The sequence below is a fragment of the Salvelinus fontinalis genome, chromosome 11, assembly GCF_029448725.1.
Source record: "Salvelinus fontinalis isolate EN_2023a chromosome 11, ASM2944872v1, whole genome shotgun sequence".
Classification (NCBI taxonomy): domain Eukaryota; kingdom Metazoa; phylum Chordata; class Actinopteri; order Salmoniformes; family Salmonidae; genus Salvelinus; species Salvelinus fontinalis.
In genome coordinates this window covers 4,300,558-4,322,529 of record NC_074675.1, presented here as the reverse complement: position 1 = coordinate 4,322,529, position 21,972 = coordinate 4,300,558, and the positions used below count along the sequence as shown (strand labels likewise).

The window sequence follows — 21,972 nt, the reverse complement described above, 5'->3', positions numbered from 1 at the left end:
GCTCCTCTTCAGTTTGAAGTTGGCATGTAGAAGTTGGCAAGCCAGCGTTTTATTTTGCATGCCACTGCATGATAGGGTGTTGCCCACAGGCTTTTATCTTCTTGACAAGTTGAACACCCCTCCCAGGCATTTATATCTCAATTATAATATTATGTAAAGACATTGAAATACGTTGCACCCTGCTAGGTCTTTAAATCTCACTTATAATAGTAGGGAGAGACTTTACTGCTCTTCTAATACCAACGTAGAGGTAGATCCCCACAACAGGTTCTGCTTGGCTACATTCCATGTGGTTGAGAACACAGTTAACAAGACAGCAGGGAGTGTAGAGCTGGTGATGAGGATGCTTAACCCTTGTGTGGTGTTCGGCTCTGTCGGACCCATTTTCAATGTTTACTAAAAGGGAAAAAAATTATACAATTGATATTTTTTTTTTTTTGTTGTCATTTTCTGTGACAAATAAATCATTTTAATTCAATTAAATTAAACATTCCCACCTGCTCTTTTATATTACATATGTGGTGTTTGGGTCTTGACCAGAAGGTAATACAAGTGTGAAAATGTGTGTGTGTGTGTGTGTGTGTGTGTGTGTGTGTGTGTGTGTGTGTGTGTGTGTGTGTGTGTGTGTGTGTGTGTGTGTGTGTGTGTGTGTGTGTGTGTGTGTGTGTGTGTGTGTGTGTGTGTGTGTGTGTGTGTGTGTGTGTGTGTAAACAATTAAAAATTAAACAAATGTTTGCTGTGTGCCTACACTCTGTCTCCCTCTTCCCTGGACCTGCTGTTTCATCATAGCACCAAGAACCTGTTTGTCGCACCATTGGTTAGTGCCTGTAAGTAAGCATTTCACTGTAAGGTCTACACCTGCTGTATGTCTGTGAGTATAATAGAACTGATTTGGCAGGCAAAAACTTGAGAAAAATCCATCCAGGAAGTGCAATTTTTCTTCGTCTGAAGAGGAGGTGTAAAAGGGATCGGGCCAAGATGCAGCGTAGTTTGTGCTCAACATGATTAATGACAAAAAGACAATAACGTGGACACTTACAAAATACAAAAATAACAAACGTGGCAAACCGAAACAGTCCTCTCTGGTGAAATGAACACAAAGACAGGAAACAACCACCCACAAACCCCAACACAAAACAAGCCACCTAAATATGATTCCCAATCAGAGACAACACAAAACACCTGCCTCTGATTGAGAACCATATTAGGCCAAACATAGAAACAGACAAACTAGACCCACAACATAGAATGCCCACCCAGCTCACGTCCTGACCAACACTAAAACAAGTAAAACACACAAGAACTATGGTCAGAACGTGACATTGGCTGTGTAATATTCGTATTGCAACACCCATGAGAAAATACAATTTTACAGTACAGTTCAGTTTTATTCTTTGATTTTATTACCTAAATGTTTTTTATTTTATTGTAGCCCCTTTGTTGACAATTATTAGATTTTTACATTCATTATGTTATTGCATTAATAGAGTCTGAATAGTAGTTATTTTGGAGAAGTGTCCAACATAAGTTGAATATGTCTGACAAGAGGAAAAGTCCTGCCCCATGTGAAAACCCATAAACACAGCCGTACACACACAGCCACACACAGCCACACACAGCCGTACACACACAGCCGTACACACACAGCCGTACACACACAGCCGTACACACACAGCCACACACAGCCACACACACACAGCCACACACACACAGCCACACACACACAGCCACACACAGCCACACACAGCCACACACACACACACACACACACACACACACACACACACACACACACACACACACACACACACACACACACACACACACACACACACACACACACACAGCCACACACACACACACAGCTCCCTGTATTCTACAGCTGCACTGCTACAGCTTCACCTAGAGAGGGGCGACAGAAACAACCACATTTAATAAGGGACAAACAAGACCAATGAATGATAACACATCTTATCTGTAAGTCTCTCCTGACATAGCTGTCCCAATAGAGTCACTATGAACCAGAACCTGACTGGTCATAGGACAGTTTGGGGCCAGATCAGGGCCGGTCCATCTTTTTGGGAGGGGGGGGGGGGGGGGGGGGCAGTGTGTTAGAAAATACATGTAAATGTTGAAAAGAAAAACAGTCTCATTATCAGTCGTACACAATCCTCGACTGATTTCAATACAAGATAAACATGTCATAAATAAATACATCACTCACCCTAACGTCAGGTCCAGACTCCTCAGACGACAGGCTGAGTTGGTCCTCCACTTCCTCCTCGTCACCAGTGGGAAACCAACTAGAATAATATTACACAGACGGATTAGATTACATCAGATATTCATTGATTTAATTAATTGATTTGATATTTAAAGTATTAGGATGCTGCAGACGGAGACAACATAACATATGACCTCAGATATAATACTCTGCCAGCTAGTAATACAGAGATGAACATCACAGAGACATTAAACATTTTAATACAGAGATGAACATCACAGAGACATGAAACATTAATACAGAGATGAATATCACAGAGACATTAAACATTAATACAGAGATGAATATCACAGAGACATTAAACATTAATACAGAGATGAATATCACAGAGACATTAATACAGAGATGAACATCACAGAGACATTAAACATTAATACAGAGATGAACATCACAGAGACATTAAACATTAATACAGAGATGAATATCACAGAGACATTAAACATTAATACAGAGATGAATATCACAGAGACATTAAACATTAATACAGAGATGAATATCACAGAGACATTAATACAGAGATGAACATCACAGAGACATTAAACATTAATACAGAGATGAACATCACAGAGACATTAAACATTAATACAGAGATGAACATCACAGAGACATTAAACATTAATACAGAGATGCTCACAAAGACATTAAACATTAATACAGAGATGAATATCACAGAGACATTAAACATTAATACAGATATGAACATCACAGAGACATTAACATTAATACAGAGATGAACATCACAGAGACATTAATACAGAGATGAACATCACAGAGGCATTAATACAGAGATGAATATCACAGAGACGTTAACCATTAATACAGAGATGAACATCACAGAGACATTAAACATTAATACAGAGATGAATATCACAGAGACATGACACATTAATACAGAGATGAACATCACAGAGACATGACACATTAATACAGAGATGAATATCACAGAAACATTAAACATTAATAAAGAGATGAATATCACAGAGACATTAGACATTAATACAGAGATAAACATCACAGAGACATTAAACATTAATACAGAGATGAACATCACAGAGACGTTACACATTAATACAGAGATGAACATCACAGACATTAAACATTAATACAGAGATGAACATCACAGAGACATTAAACAGTAATACAGAGATGAACATCACAGACATTAAACATTAATACAGAGACGAACATCACAGAGACATTAAACATTAATACAGAGATGAACATCACAGAGACATTTAACATTAATAAAAAGACGAACATCACAGAGACATGAAACATTAATACAGAGATGAACATCACAGAGACATTACACATTAATACAGAGATCACCTGGTTAATGTGATACACATTTTCTACTGTAATGTCTGAGAGCCTGAAATCTAAACCTGTTTTGTGCTAACATCCCAGCTAGTTCATAAAGTTGAGCCCCTTCTCCTATTTGTGCTTGGACTTACCCAAAATATGCTAACACTGTTATTAAAAGTTGTATTGAAACATTCAGTGAATGTTTTAAGGAAGTAAAAAAAAAAAAACTTTAAATCACCTATAATTCCGTTTCTCTGAGCGTTAATAAAACCTCCCAGAAAGACTTTCAGGGAACCATAGTACGACGTTCTCAGAACCTCCCTGGAGCTATAGTTAGACGTTCTCAGAACCTCCCTGGAACCATAGTAAGACGTTCTCAGAACCGCCCTGGAACCATAGTAAGACATTCTCAGAACCTCCCTCGAACCATAGTAAGACGTTCTCAGAACCTCCCTCGAACCATAGTAAGACGTTCTCAGAACCTCCCTCGAACCATAGTAAGACGTTCTCAGAACCTCCCTCGTACCATAGTAAGACATTCTCAGAACCTCCCTGGAACCACAGTAAGACGTTCTCAGAACCTCCCTCGCACCATAGTAAGACATTCTCAGAACCTCCCTCGAACCATAGTAAGACGTTCTCAGAACCTCCCTCGAACCATAGTAAGACGTTCTCAGAACCTCCCTCGAACCATAGTAAGACGTTCTCAGAACCTCCCTCGTACCATAGTAAGACGTTCTCAGAACCTGCCTGGAACCACAGTAAGACTTTCTCAGAACCTCCCTGGAGCCATAGTAAGACGTTCTCAGAAACCTCCCTGCAACCTAAAACTTAAAGTTCCCAGAACAGGCTAACTTTTCACTTCCGTTTTCAGAACGTTTAAAAACCCTCCGCTTTAACAGTCAGTAAAGTTATGGCTTCCTCCCCAGAACCAATGGTAAACCAAAAATGTATGTTCCCACAACTTTCAGCAAATCAAATGCGCTAGTTGGGATTCCACTTCCTGTACTCCATGTCATATGCAAAATTATGTTGACAAGGAGTAGAATGTTATCACAAAATAGACTGTTATCCAGGCTAAGGAGATCCGTATGGTTGAGGGCCTGTTTTGAGAGGGAGACCTGACAAGACTTGTTTAGCAGGACCAGGCTAACAGTAAACTCAGTTAGCAGGACCAGGCTAACAGTAAACTCAGTTAGCATACCAGGCTAACAGTAAACTTATTTAGCAGAACCAGGCTAACAGTAAACTTAGTTAGCAGAACCAGGCTAACAGTAAACTTAGTTAGCAGGACCAGGCTAACAGTAAACTTAGTTAGCAGAACCAGGCTAACTGTAAACTTAGTTAGCAGGACCAGGCTAACTGTAAACTTAGTTAGCAGGACCAGGCTAACTGTAAACTTAGTTAGCAGGACCAGGCTAACTGTAAACTTAGTAAGCAGGACCAGACTAACTGTAAACTTAGTAAGCAGGACCAGGCTAACTGACCATCTTACTTGGTTAGACTAACTGTAGACCTAACTGCACCTGGAGGTGAAGAGAGCCTTCTCGTTGATCATCTGGACTCTGAAGATGTTGACAGCCTTATAGACGTCTATCACATCCTGGTACTTCTCCAGTAGATGCCTGGAGAGAGAGACAGGTTAGAAAAGAGTCATTCCACAATATCACCACACTTGACAAGATTAAACACAACAATGTGGACTTGAGACACTATAAACCTCCATAGGCAATCAATATCATCAATATACCTGTAAGATGTCCCTGACTCATCCTTCTGGTTCCTCTGGTCTGACTGCATGTCCTCTCCCCCCCACTGGTAGCAGGGGCAGGGGAAGAGGTTTAGCCAGGGGTAGAGGCAGGGGCTGGGGCCTGGTCTGGTCCTCTCATCCAGGGGCAGGTTCTTTGCCAGGTAAGGTCTGAGCAGGGCTCTGGGCAGCAGAGACACCAGCCAGTAGATGGGCTCCTCATTCACAATGTCATGGAAGCTCTGGAGGTACTGACGCACGGCTGCAGAGGGCTGGATGGAGGACAGATTCTGTAGGCAGGAGGAGGAAGAGGAGGACATGGAGGAGATGGAGGTAGAGGAGAAGAATGAGGAGGAGGATATGGAGGAGGAGGAGGAGGAGGAGGAGATGGAGGTAGAGGAGAAGAATTAGGAGGAGGATGATATAAGGTGAATGCACCAATTTGTAAGTCGCTCTGGATAAGAGCGTCTGCTAAATGACTTAAATGTAAATGTAAATGTAATGATATGGAGGAGGAGGAGGAGGATTAAAAGGAGAAGCAAAATCTAATTTACATTATATTGTCACATATTCTGAATTCAACAGGTGTTGACTTTATGCTTACGAGCCCTTCCCAACGATTCACAGTTAAAACATAATAACACAAATAAAACAGGAGGATTAAAATACAATACACAAGAATAGATCTATATACAGGAAGTACCAGATCAATGTGGAGCTATATACAGGAAGTACCAGTACCATATCAGTGTGGAGCTATATACAGGAAGTACCAGATCAGTGTGGAGCTATATACAGGAAGTACCAGTACCATATCAGTGTGGAGCTATATACAGGAAGTACCAGTACCAGATCAGTGTGGAGCTATATACAGGAAGTACCAGATCAGTGTGGAGCTATATACAGGAAGTACCAGTACCAGATCAGTGTGGAGCTATATACAGGAAGTACCAGTACCAGATCAGTGTGGAGCTATATACAGGAAGTACCAGATCAGTGTGGAGCTATATACAGCAAGTACCAGTACCATATCAGTGTGGAGCTATATACAGGAAGTACCAGATCAGTGTGGAGCTATATACAGGAAGTACCAGTACCAGATCAGTGTGGAGCTATATACAGGAAGTACCAGTACCAGATCATTGTGGAGCTATATACAGGAAGTACCAGATCAGTGTGGAGCTATATACAGGAAGTACCAGTACCAGATCAGTGTGGAGCTATATACAGGAAGTACCAGATCAGTGTGGAGCTATATACAGGAAGGACCAGTACCAGATCAGTGTGGAGCTATATACAGGAAGTACCAGATCAGTGTGGAGCTATATACAGGAAGTACCTGTACCAGATCAGTGTGTAGCTATATACAGGAAGTACCAGATCAGTGTGGAGCTATATACAGCAAGTACCAGTACCAGATCAGTTTGGAGCTATATACAGGAAGTACCAGTACCAGATCAGTGTGGAGCTATATACAGGAAGTACCAGTACCAGATCAGTGTGGAGCTATATACAGGAAGTACCTGTACCAGATCAGTTTGGAGCTATATACAGGAAGTACCAGATCAGTGTGGAGCTATATACAGACCCAGATATACCTCTGCTGCAGAGGATAACTTTATTAGATTTACCAGCCTCAGTTTGCAGCCCAAATAAATTCTTCACAGAGTTCAAATAACAGACAAATCAGAATATGAACTGTTCAGAGGAGAAATAAAAGCTGAAATAAATCATTCTCTGATTCTCTCATAAATCATTCTCTGATATTTATTCTCTCATTATTCTGACATTTCACGTTCCTAAAATAAAGTTTTAGATGTTTACATACACCTTGCCAAATACATTTAAACTCAGTGTTTCACAATTCCTGACATTTAATCCTCGTAAAAATTCCCTGTCTTAGGTCAGTTTGGATCACCACTTTATTTTAAGAATGTGAAATGTCAGAATAATAGTAGACAGAATGATTTATTTCAGCTTTTATTTCCTTCATCACACTCCCAGTGGGTCAGAAGTTTACATAGACCCAATTAGTATTTTGTAACATTGCCTTTAAATTATTTAACTTGGGTCAAACATTTCAGGTAGACTTCCACAAGCTTCCCACAATAACTTGGGTGAATTTTGGCCCATTCCTCCTGACAGAGCTTGTGTAATTGAGTCAGGTTTGTAGGCCTCCTTGCTCGCACACGCTTTTTCAGTTCTGACCACACATTTTCTATGAGATTGAGGTCAGGGCTTTGTGATGGCCACTCCAATACCTTGACATACTTTGGAAGTATGTTTGGAGTCATTGTCCATTTGGAAGACCCATTTGCGACCAAGCTTTAACTTCCTGACTGATGTCTTGAGATGTTGCTTCAATATATCCACATAATTCTCCTTCCTCGTGATGCCATGTATTTTGTGAAGTGCACCAGTCCCTCCTGCAGCAAAGCACCCCCACAACATGATGCTGCCACCCCCGTGCCTCACGGCCGGGATGGTGTTCTTCGGCTTGCTAGCATCCCCCTTTTTCCTCCAAACATAATGATGGTCATTCTGGCCAAACAGTTATATTTTTGTTTCGTCAGACCAGAGGATATTTCTCCAAAAAGTACAATCTTTGTCCCCATGTCCAGTTGCAAACCGCAGTCTGGCTATTTATGACGGTTTAGGAGCAGTGGCATCTTGCTTACTGAGCAGCATTTCAGGTTATGTCAATATAGGACTCGTTTTACTGTCGATATAGATACTTTTGTACCTGTTTCCTCCAGCATCTTCACAAGGTCCTTTGCTGTTGTTCTGGGATTGATTTGCACTTTTCGCACCAAAGTACGTTCATCTCTAGGAGACAGAACGCGTCTCCTTCGTGAGCAGTATGATGGCTGCATTGTCCCATGGTGTTTATACTTGCATACAATTGTTTGTACAGATGAACGTGGTACCGTCAGATGTTTGGAAATTGCTCCCAGGGTTGAACCAGACTTGTGGAGGTCTACAATTTATTTTCTGAGGTCTCGGCTGATTTGTTTTGATTTTCCCATGATGTCAAGCAAAGATGCACTGAGTTTGAAGGTAGGCCTTGAAATACATCCACAGGTACACCTCAATTTACTCAATTGATGTCAATTAGCCTATCAGAAGCTTCTAAAGCCATGACATCCTTTTCTGGAATTTTCCAAGCTGTTTAAAGGCACAGTCAACTTAGTGTATGTAAACTTCTGACCCACTGGAATTGTAATACAGTGAATTATAAGTGAAATAATCTGTCTGTAAACAATTGTTGGAAAAATTAATTGTATCATGTACAAAGTAGATGTCCTAACCGACTTGCCAAAACTATAGTTTGTGAACAAGTAATTTGTGGAGTGGTTGAAAAACGAGTTTTAATGACTCCAACCTAAGTGTATGTAAACTTCCGACTTCAACTGTAGTATGCAGTGAACACTTAACCCTATAGTTGACAATTGTTGTTTTAGGGATGTAGCCTAAACCCCAATAAAGAAATTGTCTATGAAGTTGTGTGTGTGCTACACATCGAAACACATGTAATAGTGTTTTGTAATTTATTATAGCTGTTTTTTAGGCTCCGTAAATGTGGCTCATTTAGCCAACATCCCTCTGGCTGCACCAGGTTGTATCTGAATGCATATGGGTTTCTCAAATATCCGGTAATTAAAATCTGCCCTGTCATGTTGTCTGGCACCAAACTGTCTTCAAAGGAATCTCTGAAATGGCATATTGATTATATGAAGATGTTTTAATATTCCCATGAAAATCTGTCACCAATTGGCTGGAAACCAGCTATAAACACACTAAAAACCAATATAAGGAAATATAATTGTAATGCTAAAAGACTATGAACTGAACTGAATGAACTAAAGGGAGTCAAAAAGGGAAAAGATAGAAGATATTATTGATTTACCTTTTTGTGTCTAAATACACCAAAACTTGGGTAACCGAAATTGAAATTGAATTTAACCAAAACAAAAAAGGTTAAAAGGTTAAAGGTTAAAAAAGGTTGAAAAAGGTGAAAAATGTGAAAAAAGGGTCATTGAAAAGGTTTATGGAAGGTTTATTGAATTAATAAATCACCTACTACGTTCCAGTTGCTTTTTCTTGCTATAAGTCCTCTTAAATTGTATATTAATATATATTATCTTAAATTGTATATTAAGATATATAATCTTAAATTGTATATTAAGATATATTATCTTAAATTGTATATTAAGATATATTATCTTAAATTGTATATTAAGATATATTATCTTAAATTGTATATTAAGATATAGTATATATATATTATCTTAAATTATATAATATATATTATCTGAAATTATATATTAAGATATATTATCTTAAATTGTATATTAAGATATATTATCTTAAATTGTATATTAAGATATATTATCTTAAATTGTATATTAAGATATATTATCTTAAATTGTATATTAAGATATATTATCTTAAATTGTATATTAAGATATAGTATATATATATATATTATCTTAAATTATATAATATATATTATCTGAAATTATATATTAAGATATATTATATATATCTATTATCTTAAATTATATAATATATATTATCTTAAAGTGTATATTAAGATATTGTAACGGCTTTCTTCCAGGGGTGAAGGAGACGACCAAAATGCAGCGCGGCTAGTGTTAAACATGTTTAATACAAACACAAGTGAAACACTACAAACAACATACAAAATAACAAATGTGCAAAACCGATACAGACCTATCTGGTGCAGAACACAAACACAGAGACAGGTAACAAACACCCACAAAATCCCAACACAAAACAAGCCTCCTATATATGAGTCTCAATCAGAGACAACGACTACCATCTGTCTCTGATTGAGAACCCACACTAGGCTAACATAGAAACAGACAAACTAGACACACAACATAGAATTCCCACCCAGCTCACGTCCTGACCAACTAAACACATACAAAACAACAGAAAACAGGTCAGGAACGTGACAGATATATTATATTAACTTGTATATTAAGATATATTATCTTAAATTGTATATTAAGATATATTATCTTAAATTGTATATTAAGATATATAATCTTAAATTGTATATAAATATATATTATCTTAAAGTGTATATTAAGATATATTATATTAACTTGTATATTAAGATATATTATCTTAAATTGTATATTAAGATATATTATCTTAAATTGTATATTAAGATATATTATCTTAAATGGTATATTAAGATATATTATATATATACAGTAATCCCTCGTTTATCGCGGGGGTTACGTTCCGAAAATGACCCACGATAAGTGAAATCCGCGAAATAGAATTTTTTTTTTTTTTTACAATTAGCAACTATTACATGTATACAAATACAGTGACTCACGTGTAGGCCGTTTCACTGCTCTTCAGACTGGGCCGCTGCATCCTGACTGCGCTCTGCAGTGTTCTCTTCTTCTGAAGCCCGCGGTGCAGGTGTGTTTGTTCGGGAGAAGAACATAGTGATAGGCAGCTGTTGTCGCTCTTTTTTCTTCTTTGCAAAAAGATCCTTGTACACCGACATGCAACCATCGATTACGTTGGAGAACTGTAATGAACGGCTCATCAAAGGGTCCCATTCCTCAGCTACTCGCTTAAGTTCAGTGGCCATTCGCACCATGGTTGCTAAGCGACCAAGCGTTAGTCCTTCCTCCTCATCTCTCGTGTCCAATTCGTAGCATGTTTTGATACAAGAAGCGGGAGTGAGTTTTTAGCGAATCAGAATGCAGAGCACAATGCACCAAAAAAAAAAAAAAAATGCATTATGAAAATCCGCGAAATAGCGAATCCGCGATAAGTGAACCGCGAAGTGGCGAGGGATCACTGTATATTATCTTAAATTATATAATATATATTATCTTAAATTGTATATTAAGATATATAATCTTAAATTGTATATTAAGATATATTATCTTAAATTGTATATTAAGATATATAATCTTAAATTGTATATAAATATATATTATCTTAAAGTGTATATTAAGATATATTATATTAACTTGTATATTAAGATATATTATCTTAAATTGTATATTAAGATATATTATCTTAAATTGTATATTAAGATATATAATCTTAAATTGTATATAAATATATATTATCTTAAAGTGTATATTAAGATATATTATATTAACTTGTATATTAAGATATATTATCTTAAATTGTATATTAAGATATATTATCTTAAATTGTATATTAAGATATATTATATATATATTATCTTAAATTATATAATATATATTATCTGAAATTATATATTAATATATATTATTTTAAATTGTATGATTAGATATTATTTTAAATTGTATATTAAGATATATATTATCTTACATTGGACTTTAAGGGTGATTGTTTTAACAGCTTCTTACCAGATGTGGTGGAGTTTGGTTCTGGGCCTCCTTCAGAGACTCCTGGTAGCGTTGATGTGTTCTCTGGAGAAACAGCATGATGTCTGGAGGACCCTGGACTGTTCTGATCAGCACCTGTTTCACACACACATTTACACTGTTATACAAAGCAACTTATCTTAAGATAGCTAGGCACGACAACCACGTATCACAGTCATAGTAAGTAAAACTTTACGGTATTCGTTTTATTTCATGTATTTTCTTTTCACCTGCAGCATGGTGATGACTCTGTCCAGGTATAGCACCTCCTGGTGGCAGAAGTCAGCGTAGCAGCGGGCAGGCAGACGTCTAGAATACATCCCTCTGAGGAAGGCTGAGTAGAGGGTCTCATCTGCTACTCTCTTACCAGTCTCCCACAGGACGTCATAAATACTCACCTCTTCAACCAGCTCTGCGGGAGGGAGGGAGGGAGGGAGTTTTTTTTTAAATATCGCTTTAGTGCAGTGTTCACAACTATGTGGTACATTTTAGCAACGCTTTGTACAAAACCCAAAACAGATCATCAAAAAAACAGTTGTTTCAACACTGAGTACATTTTCTATTGACTTTTACAACACAAAATCATATAGTCACTTTTTCACCAAACCTACTCAGTGTTTCATCTAGAAATACATGTTTTACATTGCAATACGTGTTCATATAACGTAAATGCTTTTCACAATGCAACCCTCACTTTAGATATGATTCTCTTCTCGTTTGATAAAATACATTTTACTATCACTCTAATATATGTCATTTATGTAGAAGGTGCTTTAATCCAAAGTTATGGTATGTGACCGCAGTGTGAAACAAAACCCACAACTCTGGTGTTGCTAGTGCCATGCTCATACCAATTAAGCCACACAAGATACTACAATACATAAATACATGTAATGATTCCAATACAGGTGGGCGATGTAAGATGGCCATCCCCGTGAGCATACCGCCGTCCCCCAGGCCATGAATGAGACATGCACTGACATCAATCCAGAACTACAGTACCAGTCAAACGGTTAGACACACCTACTCATTCCAGGGTTTTTATTTATTTTTACTCTTTTATACATTGTATAATAATAGTGAAGACATCAAAACTAAGAAATAACACATATTGAATCATGTAGTAACCAAAAAAGTGTTGAACAAATCAAAATATATTTGAGATTCTTCAAAGAAGCCACCCTTTGTCTCGATGACAGGTTTTCACACTCTTGGCATTCAGCTTCATGAGGTAGTCACCGGGAATGCATTTCAATTAACAGGTGTACCTTGTTAAAAGTTAATTTGTGGAATTTCTTTCCTTCTTAATGCGTTTGAGCCAATCAGTTGTGTTGTGACAAGGTAGGGGTGGTATACAGAAGATAGCCCTATTTGGTAAAAGACCAAGTCCATATTAGGGCGAAAACAGCTCAAATAAGCAAAGAGAAACGATAGTCAGTCATAACTTTCAGACATGAAGGTCAGTCAATGTGGAACTTTTCAAGACCTTTGAAAGTTTCTTCAAGTGCAGTCGCAAAAACCATCAAGTGCTATGATGAAACTGTCTCTCATGAGGGCCGCCACAGGAAAGGAAGACCCAGAGTTACCTCTGCTGCAGAGGATAGGTTCATTAGAGATACCATCCTCAGAAACTGCAGCCCAAATAAATGTTTCACAGAGTTCAAGTAACATCAACTGTTCAGAGGAGACTGTGTGAATCAGGCCTCCATGGTCGAATTGCTGCAAAGAAACCACTACTAAAGGACACCAATAAGAAGAGACTTGCTTGGAAACAAGAGCAATGGACAACAGACCTTTGGAAATCTGTCCTTTGTTCTGATGAGTCCAAACTAGAGATTTTTTTGTGAATGTATGATCTCTGCATGTGTGGTTCCCACCGTGAATCATGCAAGAGGAGGTGTGTTGGTGTGGGGGTGCTTTACTGGTGACAATATCAGGGATTTATTTTGAATTCAAAGCACACTAAACCAGCATGGCTACGACATCCTTCTGCAGGGATAATCAGTCTTAATTAGAGCATTATAAAAGTTGTATGGTAGTTAATTCAATAGTGGGAAGTCAGCTACATTAAACTAGTTATATGGTAGTTAATTCAGCAATTGGGAAGTTAGCTACATTAAACTAGTTCTATGGTAGTTAATTCAACAGTGGGAAGTTAGCTACATTAAACTAGTTCTATGGTAGTTAATTCAACAGTGGGAAGTTAGCTACATTAAACTAGTTCTATGGTAGGTAATTCAACAGTGGGAAGTTAGCTACATTAATTAGTTCTATGGTAGTTAATTCAACAGTGGGAAGTTAGCTACATTAACTAGTTCTATGGTAGTTAATTCAACAGAGGGAAGTTAGCTACTATAAACTAGTTCTATGGTAGTTAATTCAACAGTGGGTAGTTAGCTACATTAAACTAGTTCTATGGTAGAGTATTCAACAGTGGGAAGTTAGCTACTTAAACTAGTTCTATGGTAGTTAATTCAACAGTGGGTAGTTAGCTACATTAAACTAGTTCTATGGTAGTTAATTCAACAGTCGGAAGTTAGCTACATTAACTAGTTCTATGGTAGTTAATTCAACAGTGGGAAGTTAGCTACATTAAACTAGTTCTATGGTAGAGTATTCAACAGTGGGTAGTTAGCTACATTAAACTAGTTCTATGGCAGTTAATTCAACAGTAGGAAGTTAGCTACATTAAACTAGTTCTATGGTAGAGTATTCAACAGTGGGAAGTTAGCTACTTAAACTAGTTCTATGGTAGTTAATTCAACAGTGGGTAGTTAGCTACATTAAACTAGTTCTATGGTAGTTAATTCAACAGTGGGAAGTTAGCTACATTAACTAGTTCTATGGTAGTTAATTCAACAGTGGGAAGTTAGCTACATTAAACTAGTTCTATGGCAGTTAATTCAACAGTGGGAAGTTAGCTACATTAAACTAGTTCTATGGTAGTTAATTCAACAGTGGGAAGTTAGCTACATTAAACTAGTTCTATGGTAGTTAATTCAACAGTGGGAACTTAGCTACATTAAACTAGTTCTATTGCAGGTAATTCAACAGTGGGATGTTAGCTACATTAATTAGTTCTATGGTAGTTAATTCAACAGTGGGATGTTAGCTACATTAACTAGTTCTATGGTAGTTAATTCAACAGTGGGAAGTTAGCTACATTAACTAGTTATATGGTAGTTAATTCAACAGTGGGAAGTTAGCTACATTAACTAGTTATATGGTAGTTAATTCAACAGTGGGAAGTTAGCTACATTAAACTAGTTATAAAGCAGTTAATTCAACAGTGGGAAGTTAGCTACATTAAACTAGTTATATGGTAGTTAATTCAACAGTGGGAAGTTAGCTACCTTAAACTAGTTATATGGTAGTTCATTCAACAGTGGGAAGTCAGCTACATTAAACTAGTTCTATGGTAGTTAATTCAACAGTGGGTAGTTAGCTACATTAAACTAGTTCTATGGTAGTTAATTCAACAGTGGGAAGTTAGCTACATTAAACTAGTTCTATGGTAGTTAATTCAACAGTGGGAAGTTAGCTACATTAAACTAGTTCTATGGTAGTTAATTCAACAGTGGGAAGTTAGCTACATTAATTAGTTCTATGGTAGTTAATTCAACAGTGGGAAGTTAGCTACATTAACTAGTTCTATGGTAGTTAATTCAACAGAGGGAAGTTAGCTACTATAAACTAGTTCTATGGTAGTTAATTCAACAGTGGGTAGTTAGCTACATTAAACTAGTTCTATGGTAGAGTATTCAACAGTGGGAAGTTAGCTACTTAAACTAGTTCTATGGTAGTTAATTCAACAGTGGGTAGTTAGCTACATTAACTAGTTCTATGGTAGTTAATTCAACAGAGGGAAGTTAGCTACTATAAACTAGTTCTATGGTAGTTAATTCAACAGTGGGTAGTTAGCTACATTAAACTAGTTCTATGGTAGAGTATTCAACAGTGGGTAGTTAGCTACATTAAACTAGTTCTATGGCAGTTAATTCAACAGTAGGAAGTTAGCTACATTAAACTAGTTCTATGGTAGAGTATTCAACAGTGGGAAGTTAGCTACTTAAACTAGTTCTATGGTAGTTAATTCAACAGTGGGTAGTTAGCTACATTAAACTAGTTCTATGGTAGTTAATTCAACAGTGGGAAGTTAGCTACATTAACTAGTTCTATGGTAGTTAATTCAACAGTGGGAAGTTAGCTACTATAAACTAGTTCTATGGCAGTTAATTCAACAGTGGGAAGTTAGCTACATTAAACTAGTTCTATGGTAGTTAATTCAACAGTGGGAAGTTAGCTACATTAAACTAGTTCTATGGTAGTTAATTCAACAGTGGGAACTTAGCTACATTAAACTAGTTCTATTGCAGGTAATTCAACAGTGGGATGTTAGCTACATTAATTAGTTCTATGGTAGTTAATTCAACAGTGGGATGTTAGCTACATTAACTAGTTCTATGGTAGTTAATTCAACAGTGGGAAGTTAGCTACATTAACTAGTTATATGGTAGTTAATTCAACAGTGGGAAGTTAGCTACATTAACTAGTTATATGGTAGTTAATTCAACAGTGGGAAGTTAGCTACATTAAATTAGTTATATGGCAGTTAATTCAACAGTGGGAAGTTAGCTACATTAAACTAGTTATATGGTAGTTAATTCAACAGTGGGAAGTTAGCTACCTTAAACTAGTTATATGGTAGTTCATTCAACAGTGGGAAGTCAGCTACATTAAACTAGTTATATGGTAGTTAATTCAGCAATTGGGAAGTTAGCTACATTAAACTAGTTCTATGGTAGTTAATTCAACAGTGGGAAGTTAGCTACATTAAACTAGTTCTATGGTAGTTAATTCAACAGTGGGAAGTTAGCTACATTAAACTAGTTCTATGGTAGTTAATTCAACAGTGGGAAGTTAGCTACATTAATTAGTTCTATGGTAGTTAATTCAACAGTGGGAAGTTAGCTACATTAACTAGTTCTATGGTAGTTAATTCAACAGAGGGAAGTTAGCTACTATAAACTAGTTCTATGGTAGTTAATTCAACAGTGGGTAGTTAGCTACATTAAACTAGTTCTATGGTAGAGTATTCAACAGTGGGAAGTTAGCTACTTAAACTAGTTCTATGGTAGTTAATTCAACAGTGGGTAGTTAGCTACATTAAACTAGTTCTATGGTAGTTAATTCAACAGTCGGAAGTTAGCTACATTAACTAGTTCTATGGTAGTTAATTCAACAGTGGGAAGTTAGCTACATTAAACTAGTTCTATGGTAGAGTATTCAACAGTGGGTAGTTAGCTACATTAAACTAGTTCTATGGCAGTTAATTCAACAGTAGGAAGTTAGCTACATTAAAATAGTTCTATGGTAGAGTATTCAACAGTGGGAAGTTAGCTACTTAAACTAGTTCTATGGTAGTTAATTCAACAGTGGGTAGTTAGCTACATTAAACTAGTTCTATGGTAGTTAATTCAACAGTGGGAAGTTAGCTACATTAACTAGTTCTATGGTAGTTAATTCAACAGTGGGAAGTTAGCTACATTAAACTAGTTCTATGGCAGTTAATTCAACAGTGGGAAGTTAGCTACATTAAACTAGTTCTATGGTAGTTAATTCAACAGTGGGAAGTTAGCTACATTAAACTAGTTCTATGGTAGTTAATTCAACAGTGGGAACTTAGCTACATTAAACTAGTTCTATTGCAGGTAATTCAACAGTGGGATGTTAGCTACATTAATTAGTTCTATGGTAGTTAATTCAACAGTGGGATGTTAGCTACATTAACTAGTTCTATGGTAGTTAATTCAACAGTGGGAAGTTAGCTACATTAACTAGTTATATGGTAGTTAATTCAACAGTGGGAAGTTAGCTACATTAACTAGTTATATGGTAGTTAATTCAACAGTGGGAAGTTAGCTACATTAAACTAGTTATATGGCAGTTAATTCAACAGTGGGAAGTTAGCTACATTAAACTAGTTATATGGTAGTTAATTCAACAGTGGGAAGTTAGCTACCTTAAACTAGTTATATGGTAGTTCATTCAACAGTGGGAAGTTAGCTACATTAAACTAGTTATATGGTAGTTAATTCAGAATTGGGAAGTTAGCTACATTAAACTAGTTCTATGGTAGTTAATTCAGCAGTGGGAAGTTAGCTACATTAAACTAGTTCTATGGCAGTTAATTCAACAGTGGGAAGTTAGCTACATTAAACTAGTTGATGCAGTTTCCAAAATAGCTGTATAGTTTGATTGGTAGAAGTTATTTCTGTTCTAATTTTAGATTTAAATAGCAGAGTAGACTAATAATATGCTCTGTTTTTGTCGAAGCTAATGGGAAAGTGGTCGAAATAGCTGATAGCTGATTCGTGTCAAAGTCACATTGTTTAGAGTGAATAGAATGTTGGAAGTCAGTTTTAAAATGGGAGATTTGAATAAAGGGAGATTTAGAATGTTGAAGATATCCCATTAAATAGGAAATGGTTTTCTAGGAAGACAAAAAGTTTAATAGTTTAAAAAAATTCCAGACCTGTCAACACATTTTAAAGTTTGAAAGGGCAATGCGTTCACAAGTGTCAATAATGATCAGAATCTGTCTTTTTCTAAATATCAGAGTGCCATTCAACAAGAAGCTGCACCTGTAACAACATTAACTTATTGTCCAGCCGAGACAATGGGCCAAGACGTTCCTACCTCTCTCGTGTGTTTGATTCTGACTTGGCATTACTGCTGAACCAGATCTACAAGAAAATGGAATAAAAATACATGAATGTAATTAAGTGTTAATATGGTCTCTGTATAAACATGTCCAGATACAAGACAGTGTTAGCCTGCTACCTGGTCTCCATAGAACACACATAGAACCTCAGCTCTCCACAAGACATGTCATTCCAGCCCCGACCACCTGTTGTCAAGGCAACAACAATCACACTTCAGTTATTTCAATGTGCTCAGAGTGAGTGTGTGTGTGTGTGTGTGTGTGTGTGTGTGTGTGTGTGTGTGTGTGTGTGTGTGTGTGTGTGTGTGTGTGTGTGTGTGTGTGTGTGTGTGTGTGTGTGTGTGTGTGTGTGTGTGTGTGTGTGTGTGTGTGTGTGTGTGTGTGTGTGTGTGTGTGTGTGTACCTCCAGTGTGTAGCTCCATACAGTTCTCCCCCTGTCCAGAGTTACTGGGCTCCTCCTCCTCCCAGTAAAAACCATCAACAGCTGAGCCGTCACTCCACAGCCACATCCCCTCCTTTTCACAAAAAAACATTCATTAATGGATTGAAAACACTTCATTGTTTTTTAAACAGAAAGTACGTTGAGCTTTTGCCTCTGTAACCTGTAGACATTTGACAGATTGATTGACAGACTGACTGACTGATGAATTATTGACCCAGTTTACCTCAGCTGCATCGTAGCCTCCTATCCAGACCGGCTGGTCTGTGTGTCTCCTGACCAGATCCTGGACAAACACCTGTTGACCCGGGCTGTGAACCGACACCAGGTTCCCTCTGTGCTGGGAGCAGTACAGCTGTAGGGACAGCCAGAGAACACTGTTAGCCCGCTGAGCTAAAGCCCAGTACCTCAGGGAGCAAAGATCAATGCTAGCTAGAAATGGACATTTCCTGAAGTAAATGTCTGCTTGCTAGTCTTGAAGTATCAATGGTTGTGAAATAGTAGTAGTAATTAGTAATTAGTCTCTCCCAATTACAAGTGTTACCTCTGCAGTGGCCCAGGTGGCCCAGACGGGGTAGAAGGAGAAGCAGCGATGCTCATTCTGATGCCAACCAGCTGGGCATGGTGACTGGGAGTCCACCCCTTCATCCTCTGTAGTGTTCTCCACCCCCGAGGCAGCATCCAGCCCTGGAACAACAACACACCGACAGTATGTACTGTTCAAGAGCTGTGCTTGACTTAGTTTACCTGGTACATTGGAAGCAATTAATGGAATAATCCCGAAAGTGCAAACTAAGCTGGATCAAGTAGCACCTCAAATACTTTATAGCATTTTGAGCTGTGTTTGAGCAGATACAATGCAATTTTACAGTAAACAAATTGACGACAGACTTTCATCACGCTTATTGGGAAGGACATTCAAAAAGCACGGCACTAACACAAATGATAGATTTTTGGCTGAGTGAAATTGATAATAAAAAGATTGTTGGAGCTGTTTTGTTAGACTTCAGTGCGGCTTTTGACATTATCAATCGTAGTCTGATGCTGGAAAAACCTATGTGTTATGGCTTTACACCACCTGCTATAATGTGGATAAAGAGATACCTGTCTAACAAAGCAAAGATGGAATTCTTTAATCGGTTTGACAAATCATTGAATTCAACTGTTTACACACACAGTTTGATTTCAAGTTTGATTTCAAGTTTCATATTTACCTGTTGCGAGGTGCAGAGCCATCACTACACAACCCAGCAGCAGAGACATCCTGCCAACCGATCTACGGAGGTAACCATGACATTACATAACATAACTTCGTAATGAATAACTTTTAATAAAGTGTTGAAGGGATCATGAGAGATTCTGGCATCCTGGTTCTACTTACTCAGAGTCAGATGAACTCCTGGATGCCATTTTAATGTCTCTGCAGTATGAAGGAAGGAAGTGGTTATTTTGTGAGCCAATGCTAACTAGTATTAGCGCAATGACTGGAAGTCTACAGGTACGGTAGCATTGCTAATGTACCTGTAGACTTCAAGTCATTGTGCTAGAATCTTAAATGATTCCTTCAACATAACTTCATTTAAAATGACATCGCATAACAAAAAAACAAATGAACTTTTAAGTGACATAATAAGACATAACGTAACATAACATAACAGAGCAGCTTCATCTGTAATGTAGTACATTACCTGTACGTGAATCAGAGAATGTTGAGAGTACCTGAGCTGGCTAGTAACACAGTGACAGGAGTAGTAGCTTGGTCTTGGTAGGATAGCTCAGAACGTCTGCTCTTTTCTACCTGCTTCTGGCTTGGATTAGTCACTGTTGAGGAGGAGGAGGAGTGAATTCAGATGCAGTGAGGGGAAGAAATGAGGAAATGATAAGGTACTAAAGCACAGCAACCAGGCATGTCCTCCGCTCTACACTAGTGGGTGTGTCCTAAAGGCCTCAGGCCTACCCAATCTCATTATCAGTCAGATGAGAATCACATCAACAGCCTGCTTGTTCCAACAACACATCTCCTGTTCTGACAGACTAGAATCACATCAACAACACATCTCCTGTTCTGACAGACTAGAACCACATCAACAACACATCTCCTGTTCTGACAGACTAGAATCACATCAACAACACATCTCCTGTTCTGACAGACTAGAATCACATCAACAACACATCTCCTGCTCTGACAGACTAGAATCACATCAACAACACATCTCCTGCTCTGACAGACTAGAGTCACATCAACAACACATCTCCTGCTCTGACAGACTAGAGTCACATCAACAACACATCTCCTGTTCTGACAGACTAGAATCACATCAACAACCTGCTAGTTCAAACAACACATCTCCTGCTCTGACAGACTAGAATCACATCATCAACACATCTCCTGCTCTGACAGACTAGAATCACATCAACAACACATCTCCTGTTGTGACAGACTAGAATCACATCATCAACACATCTCCTGCTCTGACAGACTAGAATCACATCAACAACACATCTCCTGTTCTGACAGACTAGAATCACATCAACAACACATCTCCTGTTCTGACAGACTAGAATCACATCAACAACACATCTCCTGTTCTGACAGACTAGAATCACATCAACAACCTGCTAGTTCTAGCAACACATCTCCTGTTCTGACAGAAGACACAGAGCGTACCCCTCAGTTTCTTGGCAATTTCTCGCATGGAACAGCCTTCATTTCTCAGAACAAGAAAAGACTGACGAATTTCAGAAGAAAGTTATTTGTTTCTGGCCTTGTTGAGCCTGTAATCCATCCCACAAATGCTGATGCTCCAGATACTCAACTAGTCTAAAGAAGGCCAGTTTAATTTCTTCTTTAATCAACACGACAGTTTTTCAGCTGTGCTAACATAATTGCAATAGGGTTTTCTAATGATCAATTACCCTTTTAAAATTATTAACTTGAATTAGCTAACACAACATGCCATCACAGGAGTGATGGTTGCAGATAATGGGCCTCAGTTCGCCTATGTAGATATCCCATTAAAAATAACATGTTTCCAGCTACAATAGTCATTTACAACATTAACA

At 37.7% G+C, this 21,972-nt stretch overlaps 1 protein-coding gene across 1 annotated transcript; it reads right to left on the bottom strand.

Moving 5' to 3' along the window:
* Positions 1-978: 978 nt before the first annotated feature.
* LOC129864894 (uncharacterized) lies at positions 979-21,801 on the bottom strand. Its single transcript, XM_055937203.1, has 14 exons — positions 20,598-21,801; positions 20,291-20,329; positions 20,124-20,185; positions 19,454-19,596; positions 19,136-19,264; positions 18,874-18,985; positions 18,590-18,656; positions 18,446-18,492; positions 11,977-12,158; positions 11,729-11,842; positions 5,340-5,626; positions 5,116-5,214; positions 2,225-2,303; positions 979-1,902 (listed from the first exon to the last, which is right to left on the bottom strand). Exons 2-14 carry the CDS (start codon positions 20,317-20,319, stop codon positions 1,891-1,893), a joined length of 1,362 nt encoding a protein of 453 aa, XP_055793178.1. The 5' UTR covers positions 20,320-20,329; positions 20,598-21,801; the 3' UTR covers positions 979-1,890.
* Between the last annotated feature and the right edge of the window lie 171 nt (positions 21,802-21,972).